The sequence below is a fragment of the Dryas octopetala genome, chromosome 8 (assembly GCF_963921425.1).
Source record: "Dryas octopetala chromosome 8, drDryOcto1.1, whole genome shotgun sequence".
Taxonomy (NCBI): domain Eukaryota; kingdom Viridiplantae; phylum Streptophyta; class Magnoliopsida; order Rosales; family Rosaceae; genus Dryas; species Dryas octopetala.
Window position 1 is genome coordinate 7,346,007 of NC_141373.1, and position 9,151 is coordinate 7,355,157.

At 34.7% G+C, this 9,151-nt stretch overlaps 1 protein-coding gene across 2 annotated transcripts; it reads right to left on the minus strand.

The window, feature by feature from the left end:
- Positions 1-920: 920 nt before the first annotated feature.
- PEN2 (PTEN 2) lies at positions 921-8,239 on the minus strand. Of its 2 annotated transcripts, none has more exons than XM_086254859.1 (13): positions 8,072-8,239; positions 6,609-7,038; positions 6,271-6,372; positions 6,124-6,180; positions 5,121-5,186; positions 4,351-4,527; positions 4,138-4,224; positions 3,959-4,023; positions 3,765-3,841; positions 3,146-3,192; positions 2,885-3,015; positions 2,721-2,790; positions 921-1,663 (listed from the first exon to the last, which is right to left on the minus strand). In XM_086254859.1, the coding sequence occupies exons 2-13, from the start codon at positions 7,035-7,037 to the stop codon at positions 1,130-1,132; spliced, it is 1,842 nt and encodes a 613-aa protein (XP_086110985.1). In that variant the 5' UTR covers position 7,038; positions 8,072-8,239; the 3' UTR covers positions 921-1,129. The 2 variants fall into 2 exon arrangements, with proteins under 2 accessions (XP_086110985.1, XP_086110984.1); XM_086254858.1 differs by having other exon boundaries at positions 6,609-7,054.
- Between the last annotated feature and the right edge of the window lie 912 nt (positions 8,240-9,151).

The window sequence follows — 9,151 nt, forward strand, 5'->3', positions numbered from 1 at the left end:
TTTTTATTTTTTATTTGGGAGAATGATTCACATAAGAAGTTATTTTTGTCTTGTTGATTTGATTTTTAGTTTTGTAATTTATATCCTTACGAATCAGCATGTTCGACTACGTAGGACGTGCTACTTCAACTCCAACTTGAGAATTCTTGTTATTTTTTTTTTAGGTCAGGAACGACTTGACTTGAGTTAGCATATAAATTAAAGTGAATAAGATAAAAAGAATGTGCAAGAAGTGGTCCAATCCAAGTTGACCCTGTAAATTACAGATATAGAATTGAGAATTGAATCATTCTTCTCCACCTTAAAGTTCTTCGTAGTTGGAGATCCATTTGTTAGAAAAGGGATTGATAAATAGGTACAATGACAGAGTCTCCATTAGACCAAAACAGTGACATGCTAACAGGAGGCATTCCAACCAAGAAAGACAGTCCCCATGGGACATTTGGAGGACCTCAATACCGATTGAGCTCAACTTGGAGGTGTACTTTAAAAAAAAGGAATTTGAGAAGACTAAGGTGGCTTTAAGTTTGAGGAAATATCAATCTAAAGCGATCAAATAAGGATTTGAGCTCAAATAAAAACTTATCTGAATCTCAAATCGAGACTCAATCCGTATTATCCAGGTACCCAGAACCTAAGTATATAATCTAATGGACTACTCAAACTTGAAACTGACATGAAAATGTATACAACTTTAAGATGTTTATTTCCATAACAAAAAAATAAAAGTTTGTTTAGCTGGATTACTAAAAATGCTTATTGAAAATTTACGTTAGGAAACAAAAGACTATTTATTTAATAGTTGATATTTTTTCACAAGTGAAAAATGATTTTGTACATATTTTATTTAAGAGATGTAAAAATTTAAAAAATACTTTGCACATCATGCCTATTTTAGTCAATGCCTATTTTAGTCAATGTACACGGTCACAACCCTTTTACATTAAAATTTACCAAACAATCTGACACTACTTTTTATGCTTAGCATTTTTATAAGCTCGATTTATCAAACGCGCAACTATTTTACTTCACAACTGATTATTCTTACAGCACAGTCACAGCAATACCAAACTGGCCTTTAGCCCTACACGTTCTGCCTTCTCCGAGGCACAAATGTCAACTCCCTGATTTACTCACTTTCATAGTCCTCATCATCTCCAAACGTAAAAACGGAGGCGTCAGCAGCCATTGCCTTAAATTCACTTTCCGGATTTGGAGCCTCAAGGACTGGGACACTTCCGCCAGCAGCAACACTTTTTGATTCACTAGCAGCAGATACCTGTTTGGAGTCTATGTTCCCAATAGAAACTTGCTTAGTTGCTTGTGTTAAACTTGCAATTTGATCCAATTTTGTTTTAGACTCAGAACTGGTGGTGGTACTGGCGACAGTTCCACCTGCTGGAGAAGGTGCTTCTGCTTGCCGGCTCTTTGAAGAGCCAGTTTCCTCTGCCTCACCGTCTGAAAACACATCATCTTTATCTTGATTTGCCGGATTTCTATTTTGTTGTGGAGCAGCCGCACCCCCATCATTCGAGGAAGGACTGGTACCTGAGCTTTCATCTGATTTCTTGGTGGTAGGTTCCGTGTTAGGTGTTGTAGGAACATTGCCATTATGATCTACTAAAACCACCTCAACCTGAAATCCTGGGGAAGGCAGTTTTCTCTGCAGAAAGAGCATTATAGATAAGTTGACCAGTTTTTTTGGGTTAACTAATAAATCATTGAGAAAAGGAGAGTGTTCACATGTTCCTCAATATCAGAAAAAACTTGAAAGAACATAGAAAACAGAAAATTTATTAACGTACAAAAAACAAGCAAAGGGAGTCCTATGAATCTCTTAAAAAAATACCATCTCAACAACTAAGCACTCAACTACATCTTAGAATGCTCCAGTCCACTAAAAGCCCGGCTGCTATTCTCTCAACCCACAAGCACCACAAGATACTCATGAACAGTGATAGATTATAAGCACAAAAAAGTGCAGCAACAATTAAAATGAGTGTGCACCCTTCTTAATTTGTTTATGCCTACAAGTTTTACTTATATCTAATTATTAATATCTAAATCTAGTAGGGCAACCGTTTCCAATAAAAAACTTCTAATCTAAGACCACATAAACCCATTCGACTGCCCACCACCATCTGTTACTTTAGCCAGGTCTGGGGAATATTGTAAAGCAAAAATATATCAAGAATCCCCACTGCTGTACAGGAGCAGACCATCAAAAATGAGTTTCCAAAGTTCTGCATTTTGCAAGCTCAGACGATTCATTTTTTTGAATAAGCCTGCTATGGTGAAATCAGTAGACACGCTGCTCTTAGGAAACAGTGATAGGGCATCTCAATTTGAGTCCAAGTGGTGGCAGGGCATCTTCTAAAAGAGTAAGTTAAATAATTAATTCAATTCCCGATTTCAATTCTTATAATTGAGGGACCCCCGTTTTTTATTATTTTTTCAACTTCAGTGGGTATATTAATTCACATCTTTTTCGATCATTTCACTTGTAATTAATATATGTTTGATAACTTTATTGGTCGATGAAATCATAGGACTACGATTCGTTAGAGCAGGGGCCTATAACGACTTTTTTCTGCATAATAGGATTATTAGTTACTCATTGGATTTATTTTGGGCATTTACCATTAAGCGATTTGTATGAATCACTACATCTTCTTCCATGGAAGAAACTACATTGCACAACAAAGAAAAGGTATATATACCTTGTCAAACCCATCCAGATCATTGGTGCCTAAAATTTTTCTATTTTCTGTCATTGTCGTGTTCAACCAGCTGAAAATACGAATAATATTAACAAATATTAAAACAAAAAGAAATCAGTTTCAAGTCACAGAAAGAATAACAAATACGGAGGAAGATTGCAAACCAGTAAAAATCTCCTTGACGGTCATGAAAATGAATTTTGAAGTCCCCAACTAACTCTGTCAAACCAAGTTCCCCTGGAAGAGCAAAGACCATTACCCCCTTCTTTGGAGCACTAAACCAAAAATCTTCTGGCTGTTGATATAATTCACATGACAAACCCCAAACTAGTAAAAGGATAGTGGACAGCTCAAAAAGATTACTAAAAGAATAAAGGAAGAACCTTTCTTAAAACTTTTATCTATTTATTATTGAACAAACCTACCGAAAGACCCTTAGTTCTTGGATGCTCTTTTGTAGAGAAGAGAACACCTGTCAAAGCATTAAAGCAAAACCAACTATAAGCATGACAATAAGTCAATACACATGAACTTTAAACCTATGCAGAGATTAAAGCTTAAAGAGAAAAAAAAAAAAGACGTGGTTTTCCTGCTTTTATGAGGTTTGATACAACAATCAGCAAGACATAGTTCAAAACAAATAAACTAGATACACATCATGAGATACATGAAGAATCCAGCTCCAGGCTGGCTCTTAATATGCCAATGAGCTATTGATTATTTGGTATCCATGTAGCAAGGTTGAATGAAAGGTCCCCAGTTCACGTAATGAATTTTTTCAGTATTCTAAGAAATTTTAGTTGGTCAAAGAACAAAGGTTAAGAATGTAATAGTGTCAAGTTAGGCCATCATTCCACATCCAATAAGTGCAATAGTACTTGGAATAAGAAAGAACAAGTGTAACAAGAGGTTTCTATCACAGTTAACCCTAAGAGAAAAGGAGAATATAACAGATGAACTTTGGTGGCAAAAAGGAGTATCAATAGACAGCACAGTGGGAAGGGGAAGGTGGGAAACAGACTCAACAAGGATGCTAAAACACACCATTATGATCAGAGACGGTAATGGAGGGTCTGACCCAGTACGGGCACCTGTGAAGCCGAAAACCCCTAAGCATGCACCTGCATATGATGTAGAAAGAATTTTATGTCAGTGTGTATGTAAAATATCAAATATACTATTCACCAAAAAAATATCAAAGATACTACTACAAAAGGAATACATAGCCAAAAGTATACCTGCGCCCAGGTGGGTTTTCACCATTGAAGTATGTTAAGACACGTTCAAAATATTTGACGTACCTCTAGGAAAACAAGAGAAAAATATTAGCTTAACAGATGAGATTAAGAAGGGTAAGTAGTAAGATTTCAAGAATGTGTAGTTCTTCAAAATATAAAATATAAAAAACAATACTAACAATCTGACTTGGAAGAACAAGCCCTTTTCCATCAAAACATCTTTTCTGGTTGTAGTAGTCAATAGACTCCTCAGCAGTTGGAAAGAACTGCAGAGAGGGGGAGATAAGTCTAGAACAAGAACTAAGCAAAACACATAATGAAACCAAGAAATTAACTAATTTTCCACAAGATTCATTTTCACATTGTTGGAAAAATACTATGAATTAATTTACCTTTAAGTATAGAAGAAGACTGGAAATCATCAATCCTGTCCTTGCCATTCCGGCCTTGCAATGCACAACCACAACATTCTCAATGTCCTCTTTCAACCATGAATAAGCACTTCGACAAAATAACGTTATTAGATGGATTGGAGGACAATTATGGTCATCGAAGGGAAAACTAGCCACCTGAAGACAAAATGATAAATGAAACAAGGGAAGCTGTCACAAAACCTTTGTTTTGATAATTACAATACCGGACACAGAACATGCACTTCATGTAATTAATATCTGTTAGCTATGGCCTTTAAAAAATTATAAGATCTGTTAAAATATAAGATAATTGTAGATTCAAAACAACATTAGGTTATAACCATATAGGACCAGTCACTTGTGTTTTTCTGGTCTCCCTATTGTTATGTTCTTCTTGGGTCTTGTAAATAATGTTGTGTCAACACTCCCCACCCCCCCTCACCACAAAAAAAAAAAAGGTAAATTTCATTTTGCATACGCTCCAAATGTCCACTGTATATCAGATGTAAAATCTCTTGAGCAGTCTAGGTAGAAGAGGCTTTTTCCTATGACTAAGCTCTCCATCAATTATTTCAACAGCACAACAAGAAGAAATAAAGACAAGTTTATTCTTTGAGAGAGTTCAAGTTAAATACAATGATTTTTCAAGCACATTAATAAACTAGCCACACCTCAAGTCAAGCCTTTCACTATTCAGATAACTAATTTGAATAATTTAAATAAAAACTAAGTGACCAATCATGACTCACCTTTCCTTCAAATAATGATGCATCATACAGCCTTTCAGAACAAAGGTTGTATACTTTGTACTTGCCCTGCACATATCCCAAGATAAGATATTCCAATACATAAAAAAACAATAATAATGATATTTCTTTTCTACCAATATACCATATGAATATGATATATAATAGCAACCAAAACCATCTCAACAGCTCATGACAGAAGCTTCATTACATTTCATGAAATAACAAAGTATATCAAGAAAGGGTGTAAGCAGTTACACTCCATATGAAATTTATGAATACAATATATAAAAGCAATCAAAAACCATATTGCAAAAGCTAATGACAAAAGCAGCCTTCTTTGACTAACCAAGTAAATAAGTAAGGGTGTAAGTAGTTTCACTTAATTTAGATGAGAACACAAGCAGTTCCAAGTAAATACGATAGTATATTACCCTGATCTAATACTTTATGTACATATTCTGCTCGGGAAATTGTCTGCATGTGTATCTGTGTGTCATGAGACCAACTTTCTCATGACAAAATGTTAGAGCAGGATCTAAAGGTGAATGGAGCTCAAAATTACTTTGCTCTGCTACAGTTATATTTGGTACATCCGATACAAGCAACAATCAATGTTGCACATACAAAAACATATTCTTTGTTTCTTTAAAAGTTTGTGGTAGGAACTCGACTGTGAATTCAAATGATCAAGTGGAGAATGCATGACTAGCCTTTGTAAAAAATGCTAAATGAACATGAGAACCACTCACTTCCAGGCAGTTAGATGAAGCCTTTTGAAAAGGAGGTAATGAGGAAATGAGAGAGAGATTTTATTTAAATGCTCAAGTATAACAGATCGTCATATGGAAATATCAAATCTTGTAAAAATGAAATAAAGATTAAGCATTAAGAGGATATTAACAATGAAAGACAAAGGAAAAGAAAAAGCAAAAAAAAATAAAAATACATACATATATATATATATATATATATATATATAGATCATCAACACATGTATTATTACCTTATGATGAGTTTCAAAGAACTTAATCACTTCTTCCATGTGATTTCTGTAGAAGCCCTGCATTACATATTTAGGTAGACTGAATACTGGTGATATAATAGAACAGGATAAGTGAAGTTAGATTTAGATTACTGATTACTTGCTCACCTCAACATATCCTAAAAACCCAGAGCTCATATCACCAGCAGGGAATCCCATGGCAATAATATTCTCTGTAATATATGTCATATCCAAATCAAATCCTCCTTCCTATATAAAAGACAGAAAATTAAGGTTATACAAGTATTAAGAAAACTTATATCATCAAGATATATCTTGGTTTGTTTTGAAATGACAGAGACCATGGAGAGATAAACAAAAGGAAAGCAGTTTATGACTCGTCTACTTTTTTTGTGATCAACTCTATTTTTTTTATTAGAAACAAATTTATGACCTTTACTATAAAAAGAAGACCACAGAAAAGAAATCAACAATAAGAGACCCACCTGGTATCTTCGTTTGTTTTGAGAGACAACATGCCGGGCCTTAACCTGAACAGCCTTCACTGCACTCTTAGAAGAGTCAACTATCCCTTTGGTTATTGTTCCAATAAAACCAGGTTGCAAAGAAGTTGAACTTGCATCGGAACCATCATCTGCCGATGGAGCTTTTGGAGACAAGCGCAACCCTAACCCACTGGTAAACCGTGCAAAAGTTGATTGTCCGGAATTCCCAGTTGGAGAGTTGTCCTGTGCTGGTGCTACTGGCTGAGGAATTTTCAGATTTCTGGCCCATGATGCTAAGCCACTTGAAGATTGCTTGGATGGCACATCACTCGAGTAATTATCTGATCCAGAGTCTGTGGCAGCAGGAGGCTGTGCCTGAGGAACTTTAACTGGAGGTGAAGTTGTTGAATCAGCAGATTCTGAGTCCATCCTACAACCCAGGGATTCTGATGGAGATTGAAAATAATGTCCAAAAACCCATCATACAAACCATCTATGTAGCAGTAATTGCAATAGCAACTATTAATCGTGGACTTTTCTCCAACTAAAATATATATAACAAAGTTTATTAAAAAACAGACCAACATATTCCAATCTTTCTTCGTTGTTTTTCTCACTTTCTAGTCATTCTTATTGTGTCTATGGGCTAAAACACAAGGAAAAAACATTTGAGAGAGAAACAGAAGTATGCAATTACATAGATTGTCCTGATTACTGTAGTATCAAACCAACACTTAATATTTACAATGCATTGTCAGCCAAGCAATTATCACTCCACAAATTCATATGACAAAAGAGACCAAAAATAAGACATGACCTTAATTGCTCTAGGGATGTAAACAGACCCTATATAAATCTATGTCAAAGTGAATAGGAATCGGAATTTAAAATAAATAAATAGCAATAGCAATACAAATATCAAAGCTTAAAGACTTCAATATGACAGGAAAAAAAATGGTTTCAAAAAGAGGTTTCCCCATAATTTAAAACACTGTTTCAATAGCTTGGCACTCCCACCAGTAGAAACATTGAATTTTTGATGGCTACATTTCCAAGAATTCTTGCTCTCAGCACCCAACCATCAAAACCAAACCCCATTTTTCTTAAATAAATATGATTCTCCATTTTTTAGTACAGTTACAGTCTAAAACTGTTGCCCTTCACATGCTTAACCAAATAAAACCACTACTTCAGCTTATTACAAACTCAAAGACAATGTTTCCAATTCAAACACAATTCTTTAAATTATATATACATACATACACACATTTCCAAATATATACGCATAAATAATGATTATGCATATTGAAGAAAAAGTCAAAACCATATTTCAGTCGAAACGAAAGAGCTACAAGATTCAACATTCAAAAGATGACAGAAATAAATTAAACACAGAAAAGAAATTTAACGAAAATACTCGTCATCAAAGCAATTTTAGATCTACAGCCAGGACCCAATCTTACCGATTAACAGCCCAAGAATTTAGAAGTGCAGAGGATCTCACACAAGTGAATTGATGAGGGCCTGTAGCCTGTCTAGGGTTTCAGAAGGAGAGAAGAGAGAGAAGGGAGAGAAGAGATTGGAGCTTCGTAATCGGGCGGGTTATCAAGGTCTTTGTGCCATTGTTTCACGTGCATTGTTTTTGGTCAACGCATTGAACGGTGCTGATTTGGCACCGACTGTCTGATTACGGATAAGATGTTTGGGCTAGATCGTCATCTCACAGCGATAAAACTGTAGGGGATAGAGTAGTAAACCGTGGGCCCTGGAGAAAAACTTGCGTGGAACGAAATTATATCCTTTATTTTCATAATGGTCACCATATGAGGTGATCTTATCGACTATGGTTAGGTGATCATGTGAGGTGATTTTGCGTTTCGGTTGATTATCTTGTAAAAAATGATTACATGACTAACGCGTGAACGTGAAACGTTATACTCGATTTTTTCTCTCAACCATAGCTAATATGACACTTTCGTCAATTTGGTTGCAAATTTCATCCAAAAGTTATCATGTGCCACACATGTGATGACGTGATCACTTTTTTAATGGTAAATTCTCATTTTATTTATAATACAAATTCATAGAAGTCAAACCACATCACACACGTGACTTTTTTTTTTTGAAAGAAAATGTAACCGAACTAATGAAAATGGCAAATTGGCTTCAAAAGTCAAGAGAGCACATTGATTCAACCCATAATACGAATTCTGAATTGATACATGAGTTAATATTTAAATCCTTTTTAAAATATTTTCCGTTGTTTGAATGATTTTGAAGTTTTATTTTTGTTATAGAAGAAGTAAGGATTAATTTTATTTGAGACAATTATATATATTTATTGTTTTTATTTCTCTCATCTCGTGACTTATAATTACCACATGATGAGAGATAGATACAAAAAATATACAGAATTTTTCTCATTGAACCTATCCTTCAACTTATCCTACCTATGTCACTTGAACTAAAATAAGTTTTGAGAATATAAGTTAATAGTTGATACTTACATAAATAGGTTATAATTGAATTTGGAAAAGATTTTT

Bases quoted from the DNA above. Each gene is read 5' to 3' on its own strand.
- PEN2 (XM_086254859.1), bottom strand. From the start codon at position 7,037: ATGGACTCAGAATCTGCTGATTCAACAACTTCACCTCCAGTTAAAGTT. The intron at 6,373-6,608 runs GTGGGTCTCTTA...TCTTTTATATAG, and splicing joins AAAACAAACGAAGATACCAG to GAAGGAGGATTTGATTTGGA. The intron at 3,016-3,145 runs GTAGGTTTGTTC...TTATATCAACAG, and splicing joins CAAGAACTAAGGGTCTTTCG to CCAGAAGATTTTTGGTTTAG.